Here is a 21,079-nt window from a genome sequence, read left to right on the forward strand (position 1 = left end):
TAGGTCTTTTGTGTACCTCATGCTTCTTTTAGGCACATTTAAGTTGTGAAGCTTATCAGTGATGTGGATCTCTGTGAGAATGGTTTGCAGACACAAAAGGCTTACCATATATAGAAATCCAGACAGTGAAAAACAAAAACAAACACAGTGTGGTTAAAAGACATTAGACATTTGGAGGTAACAGAAGGAAATACGTAAATTGCCTTACCACAGTTTTAAAAAGAAGCGTAAAGGATGTGTCGTTATGACTAAGACCTTTGTGTTCTACGTAAAAGTAAACTTTGAGCAACAGTCATGTTTTAAAATGGATTTCTTAAAGGGGTCAAGCTGTCTTTGTTTTTTAGAGACACATTCCATAACCTGTCATTTTGGTAGACTGGCTTTAAAGGGTTAGTTCACCCAAAAATTTAAATTAGACCATTATTTACTCATCCTCAAGGCATCCTAGTCGGAGTTATATTAACAATTGTTTTGGCTTCTTTAAGCGTCATAATGCAATGAGCAGGTGTTTCTCTTCATCAGTCCAAAACAAGTCCAATAAAGCACATCCATCCATCCATCATATAAAGTAAAACATTTATTTTACCCCCTGGAACACGATTTTTATTGGAGGACCCCACTCGAAATGCAGTTGGACTAGTTTTGAGTAGCAATTGGGCAACCCTGGTGTACAACTGTTAACGCAAGCTAGAGAAAAGTGATTATTACATTTTCAATATGAATATTTTTTCTACAAAAACATTGATTTGCTACAGGAGGCCTTTATTAACCTGCCAAAGCCATGTGAGCCACGTTTTTATTATGGATAGATGCGCTTTATTGGACTTGTTCTGGACTGATGAAGAGAAACACCCACCCATTGTATTATAAAGCTTGAAGGAGTCAGAACAATTTTTAATATAATTCATAAATAAATGATTGCATTCGTCTGAAAGAAAGAAGTCATATACATCTAGGATGCTATGAGTAAATAATTGGCTAACTTTAATTTTAGGGTGAACAAACCCTTTAATAAAAGCTGTTTTTAGACTTCAATTTAGACTTTGATGTACTTCAAGCGAAATTGAAGAATGAACTGATGTGAAATCATTTCAAACAAAATCGAGTTTAAAACCACTTGTCCAAGCAAACTTTCCGGAAAAGTTGGTCCCGGGTGCAAAAAATCTTTGTACTACCATTGGTCCGTGATGATTACCTTATAGGAGGTGTGCGCTGAGGCTCAGCCTTCTTTTATGCATAAACTCTTCTCAGGGGTTAATTTTGTCTGTCGAGTCCTTGGAGGAGAAATATTCGCCAGTAAAAACATGAACAGTGGAGAGTCAGTTTTTATAGTAGCAAATGAAGTTGTGGTTCTGATTAAATGAGGCACTGATGCGCAGCACATATTTACATATTTATTTAAAGGGTTAGTTCGCCCAAAAATGAAAATTAGCCCATTGTTTACTCACCCTCAAGGCATCCTAGGTGTATATGACTTCCTTCTTTCAGATGAATGCAATTGGAGTTACATTAAAAAATGTTCTGGCTCTTTAAAGCTTTATAATGGCAATGGGCGGGTGTTTCTTTTCAACAAAACAAGTCCAATAAAGTGCATCCATCCATAATAAAAAGTCCCTCACACAGCTACGGGGGGTAAATAAGACCTCCTGTAGCAAATCGATGCATTTTGGTAAGAAAAATATCCATAATTCAAAATAATAATCACTTTTCTCTAGCTTGCGCTAACTGTTGTATTGTTGAACTGTTGAAGAGAAACACCCACGCATTGCCATTATAAAGCTTTGAAGAGCCAGACAATTTTTAATATAACTCCAATTACATTCGTCTGAAAGAAGGAAGTCATATACATCTAGAATGCCTTGAGGGTGAGTAAATAATGGGCAAATTTTAATTTTTGGGTGAACAAACTCTTTAAACGTAGCATTCCTCAGAGTGGGTGGCATCAGGATATTAACTAACAGTATACAACTGCTCACGTATTATGAGTTTCATTTCACCTCTAAATGAAGAATGAAAAGGATCATTGTTTTGAGTATATCGGGGTCTTAACGAGAAAGTTTTGACTTACAAGACATTTTACAGTACAGTGACCACTTATGTCAAAAAAATCAAGGGAATTTTGACCCCTTTAATATTGTTTTTTCATTTATAGAAGAATAGAATATAATAGAGTATATATGTATTTGGAATAAAAAAAAAATTTAATAGACCAACGGATTGATATTCCCACTCTTTACATTACAGGGCACTGTGTTCAGCCTGGATGAAGCTGAGGACCCTGGTGTGATCATAGCCGAGGACAGTAACGACATCTACATCCTTTCGGGTGAACAGGCCTCAGATCAGCTAAGCCCTCCTGCTTCACTACTAACTCTTGGAGATAGCAGTGGACCGCCTTCCTGGCAAACAGAGAGTCTTCCTGTGTCTCTGGCAGGACACGAGTCTTGGGCGCAAGTTGGCATGATGGACCCAGAAGACGCCAAGAGTCTGGACAGCGCCGAGGGAGTGGCGTTAGTTGAGGAGCAAAGCGAGAACAACTCCTCAAACTCTGACATTGTCCACGTGGAACGTGAAGATGCAGAACTGCTAGAAGAAGGTGCGGAGACATTGGAGGAAGGTGAGCTGCAGAGTAGCATACTTAGTGTGCTGGGAAGCGAGAGCGAGCTCGCTGCTGTCCGAGAGGAAGCACCAACCACAGAGGCAGTGCAAACCGCACCTGAGCTGATTGTGGAACCAGATGTGATTGAGATCCCTCCACCTCCAGCCTCAGTGGAGGAAGAGCATGCTACCGCCTCGTTCCCCGTTTCTGAGCCTGAACTTCAGTCTCAGCCTGTTCCAGCTCCTGTGGAGCCACAATCATCATCCCCACCGGATCTAGAACCGGAAGTGTTCCAAGCAACCCTGAAGCAGGAGATACTTCCAGAGGTTGATCTGAAGGCCCACAACCTCCCTCCTGAGGTGCAGTCGAAGTCTGTGCCACAGTCTGAGACGTCTGACCTCCCCATGCTGCTATATGGTGGTGCTGCCCTGGTGGCCATCGCTGCAGTGTTGGCCTTTGGGGCACTGGCCTACAGGAAGAAGTAGAATATCTGTGACTGTCCATGACCTCACTGTATCTCTTGCCCTACTGGAAGCCCTGCGGGTCACAGTGCTGCCACAAGCTGCACTTTACGGAAAAAATACTCCTTATGTGTCATACCTTTTTATTTTCTGTTCTCATTGCTTTTAGTTCTTTAAACCAGCTTTATGACTGGAGAGGAACTTACAGGTGCAAACCTGAACCTGGGCTGTGACCTAGGTTTGGCCTGGTTCCGAGAGGAACATTAAAGGATTAGTTCACTTTCATAACAACAATGCACAGATAATGTACTCACCCCCTTGTCATCCAAGATGTTCATGTCTTTCTTTCCTCAGTCGTAAAGAAATAGTTTTTTTTGAGGAAAACATTTCAGGATTTCTCTCTTTATAATGGATATGGATGGCGCCCCGAAGTTTGAACTTCCGAAATGCACTTTAAATGCACTTTAAATGCAGCTTCAAAAGGCTCTAAACTATCTCTGGCGAGGAGGAAGTGTCTTATCTAGCGAAACGATCGGTTATTTTCAAAACAAATTGACAATTTATATACTTTTTAACCTCAAATGCTCGTCTTGTCTCATCTCTGCGCAGCACATGCAAAGTGTGCGTGATTCAGGTAAATACAGTTAGGGTACGTCTAAAAACTCCCATCTCGTTTATGTCTTCAATGTCAAAATCGTCTTATAATGCTGTTTTTATCTTTTTTTGTAAAAGGAGTTTGAGTTTCTTTATATGTTCACTTTGTAAACACTATGTTGGTACTTTTGCAGCGATCTAAGGCGATTTTGAAGTTAGGGAAGAAAACGAGATGGGAGTTTTTAGACGTACCCTAACTGTATTTACCCGAATCACACAGAGTTCGCATGAGCTGCGCAGAGATGAGACAAGACGAGCATTTGAGGTTAAAAAGTATATAAATTGTCAATTTGTTTCGAAAATAACCGATCGTTTCGCTAGATAAGACCCTTCCTCCTCGACTGGGACAGTTTAAGCATTTTGAAGCTGCATGTAAAGTGCATTTTGGAAGTTCAAACTTCGGGGCGCCATCCATATCCATTATAAAGAGAGAAATCCTGAAATGTTTTCCTAAAAAAAAAAAAAACAATTTCTTTACGACTGAGGAAAGAAAGACATGAACATCTTGGATGACAAGGGGGTGAGTACATTATCTGTGCATTGTTGTTATGAAAGTGAACTAATCCTTTAAGGCTTCTGATTCAGAGGAACTAAGATCATTTTTGTTGTGAAGCATGTTTAGGAGTATTTGATTTAATGAAATTAAGTTTGATTTTAAAGCACAAGCTTGTGTGAGTGGATGATTATGATTTTACCTGATTAGAAATTAAATGAGTAGTTCACTTCCAGAACAAAAATTTACAGATAATGTACTCGCCATGTACTTTCTTCAGTCATAAATAAATTGTTTCTTGAGGAAAATATTTCAGGAATGGTCTTTATATAGTGGACTTCTATGGTGCCCACGAGTTTGAACTTCCAAAATGCATTTTTAAAGGGCTCTAAACAATCCCAGCTGAGGAAGAAGAATCTTATCTAGCAACACGATTGGTCATTTTCTAAAAAATTAAAATAAAAATGTATATACTTTTAAACCTCAAATGCTCATCTTGTCTAGTTCTGTCATGCACATGCATACTCTGTGTAATCTGGGTCAATACAGTTAGGGTACTGTATATCAAAAAACTTTGATCATCCTACATCGCTGCAGAAGTACCGACACAGTGTTTACAAAGTGAACATGCATAGAAAGTCAAATGCCCTTTACATAAAAAAGGTAAAACAGCTGAAAAGGTTGGAGGAGAAAATGAAATGGGAGTTTTTCGACATACAATACCCTAACGGTATTGACCCGGATTACTCGGACTACACATGCATTGCAGAGCTAGAGAAGACGAGCATTTGAGTTTAAAACTTTTATTATTATTATTTTTTTTTATTCAGAAAATTATGATCGTTTTGCTTGATAAGACACTTATTACTCAGCTGGGATCATTTAGAGCCCTTTGAAGCTGCATTTAAGCTGCATTTTGGAAGTTCAAACTCGTGGGCACCTTTATACAGAGAAAATTCTTGAAATGTTTCCCTCAAAAAAAAAAATCTTTACGGCTGAAGAAAGAAAGACATGAACATCTTAGATGACGGGGGGTGAGCATATCTGTAAATCTTTGCTCTGGAAGTGAACTACTTTAAGAATTAAGTGCAAAACTTTATGGGCTGTGCTCTTATGGATGGATTGTGTGACTGATATTCACCCAAAATATATCGGTACTTGTACAAAAGTACTCATAATAACTGAAAGCAAAAATTTGATTCATATTAACCATCTTCAGTGTATTTTTGAACAAATCAAAGCCTTGCAAGAATGCTTTTTTTTGTTGAATTTCCCCTTTTAAAAACTAAAAATAGAAGCCTAGGTCACAGCCACAAATGGGAAACCCCTGCATATTTTGTTTAAGGGATTTGGTAATATACAGAAATTTGCTGTAATGTGAACGTTTTGTTCTGTAAGGTACAAAAACTTGTGGTTTAGCACTCGTGAAAATACACCAGCACAGTCAACATTGCCTTGGCGACAGGGCAGTTGACTGAATTTATCTCAACGTCAGGAAGCGAAGATAATGCTAGATGAGAATCATTTAGTTTTCTAATATGTTTCTAAGCGTGCATTTTGTAATTAAATGTCCCTGATTGTGGGTCGGAAGCAATTTCAATAAAATCTTGTGAAATGTTGAAACATTAATCTTAAGCCACTATGATTTAGGAAGACCTAAATGGATTTTGTAATTCTAGAGTAAAAAGTGATTTGCTGTGTTGGGTAACAGAACTGGCTGTTGCTCAAATCAAGTGCTGACTTCCGGTTTGGGGGACCAGAATGTCTCTTAAATGTCTTCTGAGCCACACAGATCAGTCATCGGTTCTTTGTAGGTTTTCTTTCTGTCTTCTGCCTCTTATTTGCACCTTGCCTGTATCTCGTGCTGTTGTTTGTCCTTAAAAAGCTAAAAAGGCCTGCACGGCACAGCCTTGTCACCCACCTTTCCCTGTTGTGTGCCTATCCAAAACCTGACCCTGGTCAAAGCAACAACAACAAAAAAAGCAGAAGTCACACGTACAGGCAGGATCCACCTGTTTTTGTCAGTGGTTGCAACCTCACGTCAGAGAAAAAGTGCTATTTTGTTTTTGCAAGTGAGGTTTTTTGGTTTTATGGATGGACAAAAACTGTGAAATAAAACTGCATTTCATCAAGGGTAAACCTGGTGGTTTGTGTTCTGATTATGCATGAATTTTATCATAATGGAACATTGCTTAAATTTAACAAAAGAAAACACTGAAACAGATTGCTTCCTCTATATTGTACTGATATGAGTCAGATTGTTGTACATAAAAAGACGGTTGATCATGTGATTTCTCTTACAGAAAAAAATTGTTAGAGAACCGCATACAAATGCATAATCTTTTCCTCAAATTTTGTTTATTACATGGTTTTAAACTTAACATGGCTACAATGCAAAAAAACACTTGTTTTAGACAGTTACACTGGAAGAAGAAAGGAAACTTATTTTTATATGATAAGAAAGAAAATGTATTCCATAAGGTAATGCAAGAGTTTCAGTCTCCACTCAAAAGCAAACATTTATAAACATTCACATTGACGTACACCGTATAAATGTATATAACTGGAACACAGAGCTCATCAGGCATCAGTTTGATCTGTTTGGTAAGAAATACTGCACCACTGTACCATAAAGACGAAAGAGATATTCAGGTACGTGTTCACAAACAGTCTTCATTAGCACAAAAGTAAAGGCCATCTCCACAAGTTCCTTCTTGAACTCTTTGGCACCTGCCACCTGGCAAAATAAGGCCTGCACTCCATCAGACAGATGCCTGGCCCAAAACTGCAAATGTTCAGAGGTTTGAATTTTATTAGAAATGTGAACTGTTAAGATGAGTTTGCTATACAGTAAGATGTCTCACCTGCTCCTGAGATCTGCACAGCTTTTTGGTCAAACTGTCTGCAGCTTGTGAAAGGACTCTTTGCTCAAGCAGGTCTGCAATTCTGATCAACTCAGCAGCCATTTCCCTTGCTGCCTGAGCCTCTTCACCATTCACTGAGATGGAGAGATACATTAGCAGAGTTATCAGACACAGACAACAGCAAAAAAAATATACAGTTGAAGTCAAAAGTTTACATAGACCTTGCAGAATCTGAAAAATTTTATTTTACCAAAATAGGAGGGATCATACAAAATGCATGTTATTTTTTTATTTAATAGTGACCTGAATAAGATTTTTCACATAAAAGACATTTACATATAGTCCACAAGAGAAAATAATAGTTGAACTTATAAAAATTACCCTGTTCAAAAGTTTACATACACACAAGAGGGGGGTGTAAACTTTTGATCAGAATTAAGATGTACGTTTTTCTTATTTTGCCTAAATATCTTTTTTTTTTTCATTTAGTACTGCCCTTCAGAAGCTACAGAAGATACTTGAATGTTTCCTTCTGAATCATCTGTAAGTGTTTGAACCTTCTGTAACTCAAACACAAAAGAAGAAATTTTGAAGAATGTTGGTAACCTTTCAGTTCCTGTTGAATAATATTTTAACTATACAAGTTGAAAGTGAAACTGTTTGGTTGCTTACATTTTTCAAAATATCTTCTGTGTTCCACATAAGAAAAGTCACTTACACAGTTTTAAAAAGACATGAAGGGAAGTAAATTGAAATTGAATTGAATTTTAAGATGAACCATTCAACTGTGAGACCTAATTTTCAATTTTTATGTCATTTTTGTCATCCAGCCCTAATTTAAAGGAATAATGCTAGATTATAGGAAATATTACCAGTGTTCCTTGAAGTTCTTTCCATATAATTGATTTGAGCTTGACCACATAAATTAATTAATAATGTATGTTTATTTGTATTAATTCAAATATAATGTATTTATCAGTTATCTGCCTTAATGTGAAAATCACTGGCTTACTGGTGTTCATTTAGGAGCACATTTGTTTAAACTAAGAGAAAACAACATACCTGGCAGTTGAGGCTGAACTTGATGTTGAAACTCATGTAAAAGTTCTCTGTGGCTGAGTGAGAAACTGTGTCCATCTGCTTGTAGTTCGTCATCACTCTCAATGTAATTGTGATTTGTAGGCAGATTTAGGTGTTCATCAAGATCATTGAGCTCTCTTTTGAGCTCACTATTTTGGCAGCCTTTTTGCTTAAGGAAGGAAAGGAGCACCAGGGATGTGTGTGGAAAAATGTCAAAGTTTCTGTTGCAGTCCATTGCACAAACCTGTACAATGCTTTATACAGGTGCTCTGTAATTCAAGAAAAGCAGTTTCATTATCATGACAAGATCAAAAGATATGGAGTGACTGTTTTACAAACGTTATACTTCAACCCGATAGCATTTGAATGTTATTGCATACATGTAGTAATAGCCAAAATGCATTGAATGGGTCAAAATTATCGATTTTTCTTTTATGCCAAAAATCATTAGGATATTAAATAAAGACCATGTTCCATTAACATATTTGGTAAATTTTCTACCGTAAATATATCAAAGCTTAATTTTTGATTAGTAATATGCATTGCTAAGAACTTCATTTGGACAACTTTAAAGGCGATTTTCTCAATATTTTGATTTTTTTGCACCCTCAGATTCCAGATTTTCAAATAGTTGTATCTCAGCCAAACATTCTCCTATTCTAACAAACCACACATCAATGAAGAAGCTTACTCAGCTTTCAGATAATGTATAAAATTCAATTAAAAAAAAAACCTTACGACTGGTTTTGTGGTCCAGGGTCACAAATATGCGTTTTATCAGGTTATGCATTCTCTAGGAATCGAACCCATGAACTAAGCGTTTCTAACGCTGTATATAAAACCAATATAAGTCTATGGATTGCTAAATAAACGTAACGTTAAACGTAAATAAATACTTGGCTGTGTGACTGTTGGCCCTTTAACAGGATGATGAAATATCCCAGCTCAAACTAGCTAACCAGCTAGCCGCTGATAATTTTAACAGTTTATTAGTTGCTATCTGACATTATTCGGTGAGTATTGGGGATTATTGAATTAATTTTATACATTTTAATGACGTTTAGAAAAACACATAACCGCTCCCACAGCGCGTTTGACGGATTCTCCAAATTCTTCGCGGATCGGTTTTAGGAAGAAAAAATGATAAACCTTAATTAAGATAAAACTAATCTCTATTGATCCCACAAATGACACCTAGATGAAGCTAAGTGATTAATCCCGTTAAATTAAAAATATCAGATGAATGCAACACTTCTGGAAAGTTGAGTCAAACTGTAAGATAACCAGTTTAACGTTAGTCAAACTGAGGGAAGCGAGAAAAATTCTGAGTATATCTAGGCAAATATAACAGTTATTACCTGAGTGAATGTTTAGATTTGAAGAATATTGATAATCACTTACGACTAGGCTACGATCTAGTAGCAAAAGTACCGGTGGTTTAACTTACTAATGTTAACACTACACAAGATATTATTCAATCTCCTTTGAGGCAAATGTTTAAAATCTTGTTTATATGCGTGTCCCCTGTACTTACTTTCCAGTGAAAGAACGAAAAATTCGTTACTTACGTAAACTTCAAGTCAAAACATCATAATAGTGAAGCATGTCACCCAACAAACACACACAAACAAAATGCTGCGACTCTTCAGTGGAATCCCCCGCCTCTCCAAGTCTCACGATGACAGTGAGAGGCGTGGTCAAAGTACTTGGAAAACCAAAGCAGGGTTGCCAGGTATTCACAAGAAAACGCGTTCAAATGCTATTCAAAAATATTTGTAACGGTAAATATTGCGTTTTTTGGCGCGGTTCTTCTAGTGAAATTATCGTTTCAGGGGATAAATTTTACGTTACTGGAGTCGCTTCAACCCGCGGCATTAGCGTTAAAGTAGCCTAATTCCGCTGGAAAACAACGGACTTGGCAACACTGCAGCTAGCCTAGAATTCCCCTAGTTGCAGATAGCATTTAAAAAACATGTTGTGAGATTTTGTTATAGCTGCATATTTAAAAGTAAAGACATATAAAATGTGTGACTTTTAAAGGCAAAGCTAAACAGACTTTGAAGTTTCCAATTGTGATGTGAACAAGCATTTCTTTTAACTGATTGTCACTGAAGGAATTTTTGTGTCTGGAAATGGAGTTCCCCTTCTGTTAGACTGTACATGCTAGATAAGGAATCATAAGGAAGAGTTAGCTGATAATTAATTTGCATCACATACACGGTGGACTAAAAGGCAGACAGAGCTGTAAATACTACTAGTCTAGAGTATTCTGACTAACAGTCATGATGGACATTCAAGCCCTTCTACCTAAAATGTATACAGTAGTCAACATTTGAAGTGGATCAAAACCTTTCATTAAAGTTGTCCTAAAACCACAACAGTACCTGTTCTTGTCTTAGGACAAATTCGATGGAACTGTTTTGATCCACTTCAAATGTTGCCTACTGTATATGGAACACCTGTTGTAATAAAATGTCAAACTAACATTGTATATAGGGTTTCGTTTTTGGAAAAAAAAACGAAAAAAAAAAAAAACACACACACTTACTGGGGCTCCGAAGATATTTACTAAGGTCATCTGTTTGAGCGTCAATACAAAAACACATTAACTGGCAGACAACCAGTTGCTTTGTTTTTCCCCCCACCTGAAGTGTGATGTTGCCGACTCACGCAGACACATTGTGGTCTTCCCAATTGACTACTTGACCCACTTACATGACATATTTCCTGTATTTAAAGTGTTAAAGTTGAGGTGCAAACCAAAGTGTTGTTTAAAAAAGAAAAAAAGTTTATATAGATTTTGATTTTCAATATTCACATTTTAAAAGAAACATCTAAATGTCTGTTCGGTAGTACCTATAACATTTGACACCATTTAATAACTGCGGTCCTTGTATACAAGTGATTAAAAACTAAATTTGCATTTGAGATAGTATGCATTAAGCTTTTTTCAATTTGGATTGTCGAACTCCTGGGACAGTCTTGCAAACTTCCTGTTGCATGCACGCAATCTCAAGTGGCCAAGACCACGAGTGTGGGTTTTGGGCATTGACTGAATAAATCAAACAGCATCACTCAGCAAAACATTTAAAAGCTTTATTTACAATTAAAATGCACCAGTTATTTGACAAGATAAATGTGCCATTCAACAGTAAACTATAAATATGCACCAATTCATGCCACAAATAAAACTATGAGCAAATGGCAGTGTTCAGGGTTAGATAAAAAAAAAAAAAAAAAAAAAAAAAAAAAAGAGGATCTGAAGTTTCACCAGTGACAAATGCTGAGTAATGCAGAAACACCATTCTAGAAATCAGTATGAAGGTCTGTTGACACATGCAGTACATAAATTCAGTGCTAAATAAGTTGGAAATAAGTGAAGTAAATAAGTAACATTCACAGTGTCACTCAGTGCTAGTATCCTGGGAACCCAAAGCTCATAGATCGGGCCGCACTTCTGCCCACAAGCTTCCTCCCAGCTCTTGGAAGAGACCCTGGTTGTGATGCCTGCTGTGGTGAGGTAGCAGCCAGTCGGGCCTCCTTGAGTTCTCTATGTAGAAATAAAAGGCACGGTAAAATTGAGACCTATATGGGCTATTCTAAAGAACTGGTTCAAAGTTGGAAAATAAATTGCATAATATCCAAGGTACACATTTTTAGTAATTGTGCATTTAAGTCTCATTGTATTTTCAGAAACTTTTGGAATATTTGTCCTCTCCCCAAATGTGTCACTATTCTGAAACACAGTAATATATAATTTAATAATAAAGGTTATATTGACCCATTTAGATTTTGCTTACATCTTCCTTGTAAATATATATTTTTTTTATTTCAAGTGTGATTTATAAGATTTGTTGCATTTCGAATCCAATTTTATTTGTAAAAGGCAAAAAGTTGATCATACTGATTTTAAACTTAAGGATTCCTTAAGGAGTTTGAATATACATTGAACCAAACACTATCATAACATCTTAACCGATAATTCAGTATACTTTATTTTAGTCAAAACATCCGGTCGTGAGAGCACATTTTCTATAGTGACAGCAATGTTTTGGTAGTGACCACATTACAGAATTTTAACCCACAGAACTGAAACTTCAAATGTTTTGGTTGTGACTGTTGCCTTTGAACCTAGCTCAAAGATGCTAATAAGCACATGGTTCGCTAGCACAGTTCTGAACAGTTATACACATAAAAACTCCCCGCTGATATTTTAAATATTATTGTGTTTCAATAGGTAATAAAATAAACATCTAAGATTTGAATACTTAAATGCTTTTTAAATGCGTTTTTTGGTTGTGGGACAGCACCAATTCTCTAGAATGGCCCATATAAGCATAAATACTACCTTATGAAATGGAGTACTAGAGAATAGCACAATACTAGATAGAACCTCTGCCTCACCTTTCCAGCACAGCTGTTCTGAACTTTTCCACATTTAATTCCTTGCGAAGTTGTGCAGCCAGTTTGCCGGCCCTCTCCTTGCGCAGTTCATCGTGCCGGCACAACGCAGCTGCAGATGGCCTTGTGGTAGGATCAGGATCTAACAGCGTCTGTCATAAATGTACAACGCATTTCAGGTTTTCAATCTTGAACTCAGAGAACGAATGTATGAATCAGTTTTAAGTTCATGAGAATTCTTCAAAACTACAGTCATCAGCATTATCTGGAAGTTGGTTTTATGCCCTCTGCTGGTGGAATGCAAGTACTTCAATGCTGTTTTGGGTACACTGCCTAAGACTGACTAATACAATATAAATATGAATTCTGAAATATTTAGTCAAGTACACACAAAATATTTAAATAGATTTTTTGGACTTGAAATCAACTATTTATCTCTGGATACACACTCCAGAGAAAATAAAAAGAGGTACTAAAGTTGTGGTACTGTTTCAAAAGGTACTAATATGCATAGGGGTAAATAAGGTACAAAGCGGTGTCTTTTGAAAAGGTACTGCCCCAGTAACAACCTTTGTACTTTTCTGAGAGTGTAGCATAGAGTATGTTGATTTTTCAGAACAAAAAAGTAAAAGAAAGCACTACAGAGAGTGCAATGAACGTTCACAAAGATGTCCTGCTTGCTCAAACTGTACCTTTAGAAGGTCTTTAAAGGGTGCTGGTAACTCATGGGGCAGGCTGGGTAGCTCACCCTGCCTGAGGCTGTGCCAGTCATCTCCATTCTGAGGAAGTGGTGGCGCTCCAGCAGCTAAGAACACTGTCAGGCCCAGTGCAAAAATATCTGCTTTGGGAAGATGCGTGTAGTCCTGTGAGGGAAAAAAAAAAGCCAGCAACAACTGGTTACACCCACAGTTATATATACACACAGCTATATTCAAAACTTTTTAACAAATGGAACACCCTGAAAAAGTTCAAAGACACATCTTACCTCTCGCAGGACCTCGTAGGCCAAAAAGCGGCTATCCCCTTCTTCTACCTGAGGGCTTGAGATGGATGTTACGTGACCCAAGTCACCTAAAGAGCAAGATATTCATGATATATACAGCTACTGTATACTGCATCAGTTTAGCAAAGTCAAAAAAAAAAAAAAAACAGAAAATGTCAATAATTTAATATGCTTTATTTTAAGCATAGATTTAGATCTAGTGATGTGCTCAGGATTTTTTTTTTGGCAAATGAAAATATTAATAGCCAAAACAAAATATTAATAGCCAAATATTAATATTAATAGCCAAAACCAAATAGCCAAACCAAAATTTTAATTTCAGTCAAAATGGTTTTGGAGAGCTAAAAATCATGGACCAAAATAGTGACATAGTATGCTAAGGTTGCGCATTGCCAAATAACTCTACCATAGTAAGTTTAAATTTTAACATTTAATTTAAGTGTAGTGTACACACCCTGAATGGCATACAGGGTTCAGTTACCCAGTTACCAAAACTATTTTCTACGGAGGTCCGTTTCCACCACTGAACAAAAACAAACAAACAAACTGTTATTGCGCTTCTGCAATTCTGACTTTTTTTCCTTCACAGAACTTAGATGTAAACCCACAACTGCAAGTTATAAACTTAGAATTGAGACATTACATCTCGCATTTGAGAGAAAGTGAGTTTGTATCATGCAATTGACTTTTTCCTCAAAATTGTGAGAGATAAACTTGTAATTCTGAGAAATACCTTGCAATTCTGACTTTATAACACACAATAGTGAGTTTATATCTCAGAATTCTGACTCGCAACTGTGATTATAAAAATCACAATTCAGAGAAAAAAAAAGTTAGAATTGAGAGATTGTATGTTGCAATTCTGACTTTCTCAGAATTGAGAGATATAAACTCACAATTCTGAGATATGTCTCGTACACAATTGGGTCAAAAAAAAAAGGTCAAAATTGCAAGTTTATACATCACAATTCTGACTTTATAACTCGCAATTAGATGTTTATATCTTGCAATTCAGAGAAAAAAAAAGGTCACTTCTGACTTTATAACTCGCAGTTGCAATTATTAATCAATTCTGAGGAAAAAGGTCAGAATTGTGAGTTTGTATTATGCAATTCAGATTTTTTTTTCTTAAAATTGTGAGATATAAACTCGCAATTGTGAGATGCAATTAAGTGATTATATCATGCAAGTCTTAGAAAAAAACTCACAATTCTGACTGTATAATTTGAAATTGTGATTATAAATCACAAATCTGAGAAAAACGTTTGTATCTTGAAATTCTGACTTTATCAGAATTGTGATATAAACTTGCATTTTTGAAACGTCTCAATTCTGAATTTGACACAATTAGGAGTTTCTCGCAATTCTGAAAAAAAAAAAAAAAAAAAAATTACAAGTTTGACACAATCCTGACTTTATACTTTATTACCTCAGAATTCTATGTTTATATCTCAACTCTGACTTTATAACTTGTAGCTGCAATTATAAAATCACAATTCTGAGGAAAAAAAAAAAAAAAAAAAAAGTCAACTGCGAGATGTAAACCCACAACTGTGAAAGAAATCAGAATTGTGAGACAAAAAGGTTGCAATTACCTTTTGTTTTTTATTCGGTGGAAATTGGCTTATGTATTTTCAGCTTTAGCTAAAATAATTTTAATTTTGCTTTTGATAAGTCATTTTGGTGCATCACTAATAATATTTAGTTTTATACTCTTGGGTAAGTTAAGATGCATGTTTAAAGAAAGAAAAAAAAAAAAAAAAAAAAAAAAAACACACACAACAACATTTCGGGGTCACTAAAGACCCAAATATGTAATAAAGACTGGCAAATAATTTATGCATTTAAGAGTTAAAAACAAGGACAAGTAGGTAGATACCAATTTTATATACAACCCCAGAAGAAGGGCTTTCATCCTCTTCTTCACTATCTCCCTCTCCACCAGCACTCGAACTGGGCCGACGGCAGATGAAAATATTACCTGAAAAGGATGGAAATTTAAACATGCGAGAGTCAAAAAGTCTTCTTTTCATCGAGTGGTATCCACCTTTTTCTTCCCATTAGAGTGTGTGCGGCCATTTGTACATTTTTATAGGTCTGCCTTCTGGTCTCATCCGTGTCTGTCCAGCTATTTTTAGCTGTACAAAACAGCTTTGCTCCTTGATATTGCAAACTGGTGTGTCTTACCATATTATTTTAATGTATTATCTTAATTATGAGCACACCGGTTCATAGTGCAAACAGTTTTACCATTTACTGCATGTTGTTACTCTTCTCAGTATTCTCCTATAGCGGCTAATGAACCAGAAGTCTCACCCATATAGGCTTACTTCCGCATTGAAGAAAAAGGTGGATAGGTATGCGAGAAACAAATCAAGACACAAAGCTCACTGGGTTTAATGTCGAGATGCACAAGGCCTGAGCTGTGGATGTATTTGAGCCCCATGGAGACCTGCAGGAGCACATCTCTCAGCTCGGGAACACTGAAATACTCTCCTTGCTCTCCCTTTTCAGTTATAGCATCATGGAGGCTACCACCTATAAGACCAAAAAACCTTGCGAGTTAGTACTCAAAGTAAAAACAGTCTCAACTCTAATAAACAAACATATGATCATCTATATAGTTCTGTGATGTTCTATCCTACCATCACAGTACTCATTTTGTATAATCATATGGTCCTCCTCAGCCCATGCAGAGTAGTACCGGACAACATGAGGGTGATGGCCCAACACTGCATGGGCGTACACTTCCTTCAAGGCCAGCTGCCTGAAGAGAAAAAAAAAACCCACAGGACTTGTTTTACACTAATAATCTAACATTCTGAGATTCATTGAGGAAGCATAAAAACCATATACAGAAATGTCCTTTGAGGTTTTAAATATGAAAGAGTGAGAATACGAAGCCCAGTGTGGCTGGCAGTGTTGACTCACTCATTGGCGGAGCCTGCAATTGGCCTGCGCGAGCGCTTGATGGCGTACATGCAACCATCCAACCTCTTCACACATCGATACACGGAACCAAACTCGCCCACGCCGATGCAGCCCAGCTCTAGAAACTCACTCTCATAACGCGACAGCATGCGGGCTGACACTGCTGGCCTCTAAAGGCCAACAGATGGGAGGCCGTGTGAGAGAACACAGAGATTTGCCAAAGCTTTTGGTGGGATTACGAAGATTTATAAACCTACTACATAAAAGACAAGGATAAGCGATGGTCTTTGAAAGCGTACCTTTGAGGGCAGGAAGAAATTTTCATCCTCTGATGAGTTGTGAGTTTCCTTAGATCTGTAAAGGTAAAGGTACATCAATGTAAATCTAGTCTCTCAACAGGAGTTGATTAAAAGAGAGAGCTGTTACCTTTGTGCATCGTCCTCATCATCATCATCACTCCTTTGGCTCTTTCTCTTGTGGTGTTCACTGTTCCTGCGCACCGTCTCAGGGGTAAATGGGTTAATGTTCACTGAGGGCACACGATCAAAAGCAGTGGACAAACGAAAGAATCTTTGACTGCGACATGGCTTGGTACTAGAGCAAGGGAGGGTCGATTTAGACAGCAAACTCTGTAGGTGGAAGAACATCAACTGTTAACAGTTCTTTATAGGGTTAAATGTCAAAAACATACAGCAGATGGCTGTCACATCAAAGTTTACATAAAACTGAGGCACTGAGAGATCACCTTTGGTGTACTGGGTGAGTCACAAAGACGGAGTTTCTTCCAAGCAGCATATGGTATGGGGGACGTAGGGATGGAAGGGGAGATGGTGATACTCCTGGTGCGGTGGCGCTGTACCCGGGGTGTCCGACAGGGGCTTCTGACTGGAACACTCCTGTGCGCCCATTCATCAAAGCTATTGTCACTGCTGTCCTCCTCCCCGCTGCTGGAGAAGCTCAGATGCTGCTGCACCACATTGACAGAGGCCATTTCAGACCACTGAAAAAAGAAAAACTCACAGATTTAAGAAAAAAAAAAAGGGGATTAGTATGGCAACTAACATTGTAAATTAGCGATGATAAATTATACAGATTTTAGCAATTGTGAATTGCTAATGTTTTATTTTTCATAAAATTTGACCCTGTACCACAAAACTAGTCATAAGTAGCACAGGTATATTTGTAGAAATTGCCAACAGTACATTATGGGTAAAAATAATAGATTTTTTGTAAGCCAAATATCATTAGGAAATTAGGATCATGTTCCATTAAGATATTTTGTAAATTTCCTACCATAAATATATTCAAACTTAATTTTTGATTGGTAATATGCACTGCTAAGAACTTCATTTGGACAACTTTAAAGGAAATTTTCTTAATATTTTGATTTTTGTGCACCCTCAGATTCCAGAATATCAAATAGTTGCATCTCAGCCAAATATTATCCTATCCTAACAAACATTAATGGAAAGCATATTCATTAAGCTTTCAGATAATGTACAAATCTCAATTCAAAAAATCTCAATCTCAAAAAAAAGACCCTTATGACTGGTTTTGTGGTCCAGGGTCACATATGTACTTAAAATGTACACTCACACACACAAAAATGTAAACATAATCATGAGTTTTGAGAGTAGTCTCCTTGGGTTGGCCTCAATGTTTCAAGGACCTCATGTGTTTGTTATTAGAAAAGCAAAACATTTGAGACCCTCTCAAAGCATATCTCACTAAGCTCACTTTTATTGTTTTATTGTGCTGTTTTGAACAACATAAAAGCAATTCCAACTTACCCTGAGATGAGCTAATGGGTCACCACGCTTCAACTTCGCGCGTTAACGTTAACGAGGTCCTTTAACGCTGGGCGGAATGGCTCGACCTTTAATTAACGCCGCTAACTAGTGTCAAATATTTTGAGTCATGACTCGATTCTGTTGAATCGGTTCACTAAACAGATTCGTTCATTGATTTTGTTCATTGAACTTTTTCCTGCACACCGTATTTGTTTACACGAGTTCGTGTGTTCTTCTACTTAAAAAATGTTTTCCCCTGAATATGTATCACTTTTTCCTCCATATTTGATATTCTGGCTTTAACTGGACTAAGTACATCACATAGCCTAAATTAATTATGAGTTTCATCATCGCCCTTTAATCACCATTACAAATTCAAAATGTTTTTACTTCCTTTTCTCTTGTTGTTAAGTGAACTACATGTGAACAAACGAGATGTCACTATTTGGTTCAAAAGACCGACTAGTTCAGTAAAGGGGGCGTATACGTTTACTACGTTCAACCAATGAAATGCTAGTTCACGGTCCTCAGTCAAATACTATTGGTTCGTGGTGTAGTCAATCCTCGGAAAAGATACTGCTGCAATTTCAGGTAATTCTCATATTGTATTTTAAGTAAGTTCTAGAATATTTGTCACTACCGAAACACAGTAATATATAATTTAATAAGAAGGGTTATATTGACCTGTTAGGGGCAGTCGTGGCCTAATGGTTAAAGAGTCAGATTTGTAACCCCACGTCACACCCTTTGCTTAAGATTTTGCTTACATCTTTCTTGTAAATATATATATATTCTATTTCATTAAAAAGTTGTCAGAGTAAATCCATACCAATTACAATTTTAACAATATTTCAAGTGTGATTTATGAGAAGAGTTGTATTTTGAATACAATTTTTCTTTGTAAAAGGCAAAAAGTTGATCATACTGATTTCATACTTAAGGAATCAGCAACCACATCACATTAAAGAATTTTAACCCACATACTAAAACACTACTAAAACATACTAAAATACTAAAAACTTGCATAACTGTACTAAAATATTGTTTATTTCTCGCTAATGAAGAATGTGTTCCTTTATGTCACATGCCAATGATGATATACTTCAGTCTTGACTGTTATAGTAGTGACAATTGAGTATAACACCCAAAAAACAAATGTCACTACCAAATCTTTGTGACTGTTTCAAAACAGTGTTATGGAATAATGCCTAAAAAGTGTTTGATTATGGATGTTCAGTAGTGACATTCCTTTAAGTTACACACAGATTTTCATACTTTTGAACCCATTTACCTCAAAATGATGGTGCCTAATTACTAACACCTTAGCTATGAGAGAGAGTGACACATGAATATTTCCTGAAAATAATTGTAGGTTTAATGGACTAAAACATACACTGTTTCAGTAGTGACATGAAAATGTGGGACACATTTTTTTTACATAAAGTTTCACAGTTTACAAAGAAAATATAAAGTGTTTTTTTTTTTTTTTACTTCACCTTTAAAAAAATCAAAAATGGAATAAAATGCAAAAACTATTTCAAAGGCATTTTCATAATTTGAAATTTAGGGGTTTTGGGTTCGGGACAGCCACCTCTAAACTAGCCGCCTCTAAAAAGTACCCACTAAATGATTATTTTATATATATTATGCTTACTGATATTTTTAATATTATTGTGGGTTTTAATAGATATAAAAGGATTTTTTAATTATATATATATATATATATATATTTTTTTTTTTTTTTTTTTTTTTTTTTTTTTTACATAATGTAGGGGAGAGCGGGGTAAGTTGTCACACTTTTCACACTGTCTAACTTTTACTGAGCACCATACATCACAATGTAATAATTGTCTTACCAAATTAAAGAGGGAAGTCTCGAGCACATATGATGTATTCATTAAATTTTCATATCTTATCTCATTACAGAGTTGTTGACTGTTGAAATGAGAATGTGCACTTGAGACAATTTGCCCCATCAGCAGGTAAGTTGTCACACTAGATTATCTAAAAATAAGAACAAAACTACTTAATTGTGATTATTGATCTTAATGGTTAAATTCAAACCAAAATATGAAAATGTGGAAATATGAACAATTACGCCTAGAGAATTTGGAACAAAAACTATTAATTCAACCCAATACATATTTCAGTCAAAACATTAAGTGGCAAGACAACTTTACTTTGAACTTTAAACTCAAATGTTCTCTGGCTTGCACATAAATCCATGATAACTGAATGGAATGCTGCAAATAACTCACTTAACTTAATATGTTTAACCTCTGAACAAAACAGATGCCCTGTATCTGATTAATCAGACTCATCTTCAGAGTCACATTTCTGGCACACATAAATTGCCTGGCCTTAGATGCAAGCATCATGGGCCCATTTGTTTTTTGAGCATGTATTTGTACTTGGAGCAAGATGTCACATGTGACAACTTGCCCCTAAGTCAATAAGACAACTTGCCCCAAACTCACATGTATGCTAATATTGGCTAAATGTCAGGGTTAGCTGAACATAGCCCTGCTGAATAAAACCCCAGCATATGCTGGTTAGGTATGTTTTGGTGCTGGGATGCTGGTTTTAGCTGCTGGTCCTTTGCTGGTTTATGCTGGCCCTTTGCTGGTTTATGCATAAACCAGCTAAAACCAGAATCAAAACATACCTAACCAGCATATGCTGTTTTTTCATCAGGGAGCATGTCAGCTAAAGTATCAAAAGACACGTTACTGTCTCCTCTATTTTGTGCAAAATAATATTTTTTAACATCTATACCTAACAAAGTCGTACTAAAGAAATTTAA

At 36.5% G+C, this 21,079-nt stretch overlaps 3 protein-coding genes across 6 annotated transcripts in view; 1 reads left to right on the top strand and 2 right to left on the bottom strand.

Annotated features, from left to right (window-relative positions):
- Positions 1–6,346, top strand: part of bcl2l13 (BCL2 like 13) — a 20,644-nt gene extending 14,298 nt beyond the window's left edge. For all 4 annotated transcript variants that reach the window (XM_073850582.1, XM_073850584.1, XM_073850583.1 and 1 more), the window contains exon 7: positions 2,245–6,346. In XM_073850582.1, the coding sequence (XP_073706683.1) occupies positions 2,245–3,084 (840 nt within the window). In that variant the 3' untranslated portion in view covers positions 3,085–6,346. The remainder of the gene's footprint in view (positions 1–2,244) is intronic.
- A 199-nt stretch (positions 6,347–6,545) lies between these two features.
- Positions 6,546–9,812, bottom strand: bida (BH3 interacting domain death agonist). The gene is made up of 4 exons (XM_073850933.1): positions 9,720–9,812; positions 8,134–8,420; positions 7,072–7,205; positions 6,546–6,992 (listed from the first exon to the last, which is right to left on the bottom strand). Exons 2-4 carry the CDS (start codon positions 8,384–8,386, stop codon positions 6,795–6,797), a joined length of 585 nt encoding a protein of 194 aa, XP_073707034.1. The 5' UTR covers positions 8,387–8,420; positions 9,720–9,812; the 3' UTR covers positions 6,546–6,794.
- A 1,612-nt stretch (positions 9,813–11,424) lies between these two features.
- On the bottom strand, positions 11,425–17,483 carry wee2 (WEE2 oocyte meiosis inhibiting kinase). Its single transcript, XM_073850980.1, has 11 exons — positions 17,232–17,483; positions 16,913–17,115; positions 16,786–16,840; positions 16,487–16,656; positions 16,201–16,322; positions 15,947–16,093; positions 15,435–15,536; positions 13,538–13,623; positions 13,245–13,415; positions 12,556–12,704; positions 11,425–11,701 (listed from the first exon to the last, which is right to left on the bottom strand). Exons 1-11 carry the CDS (start codon positions 17,475–17,477, stop codon positions 11,566–11,568), a joined length of 1,587 nt encoding a protein of 528 aa, XP_073707081.1. The 5' UTR covers positions 17,478–17,483; the 3' UTR covers positions 11,425–11,565.
- Positions 17,484–21,079: the final 3,596 nt, after the last annotated feature.

Source organism: Garra rufa, chromosome 11 (genome assembly GCF_049309525.1).
Source record: "Garra rufa chromosome 11, GarRuf1.0, whole genome shotgun sequence".
Taxonomy (NCBI): domain Eukaryota; kingdom Metazoa; phylum Chordata; class Actinopteri; order Cypriniformes; family Cyprinidae; genus Garra; species Garra rufa.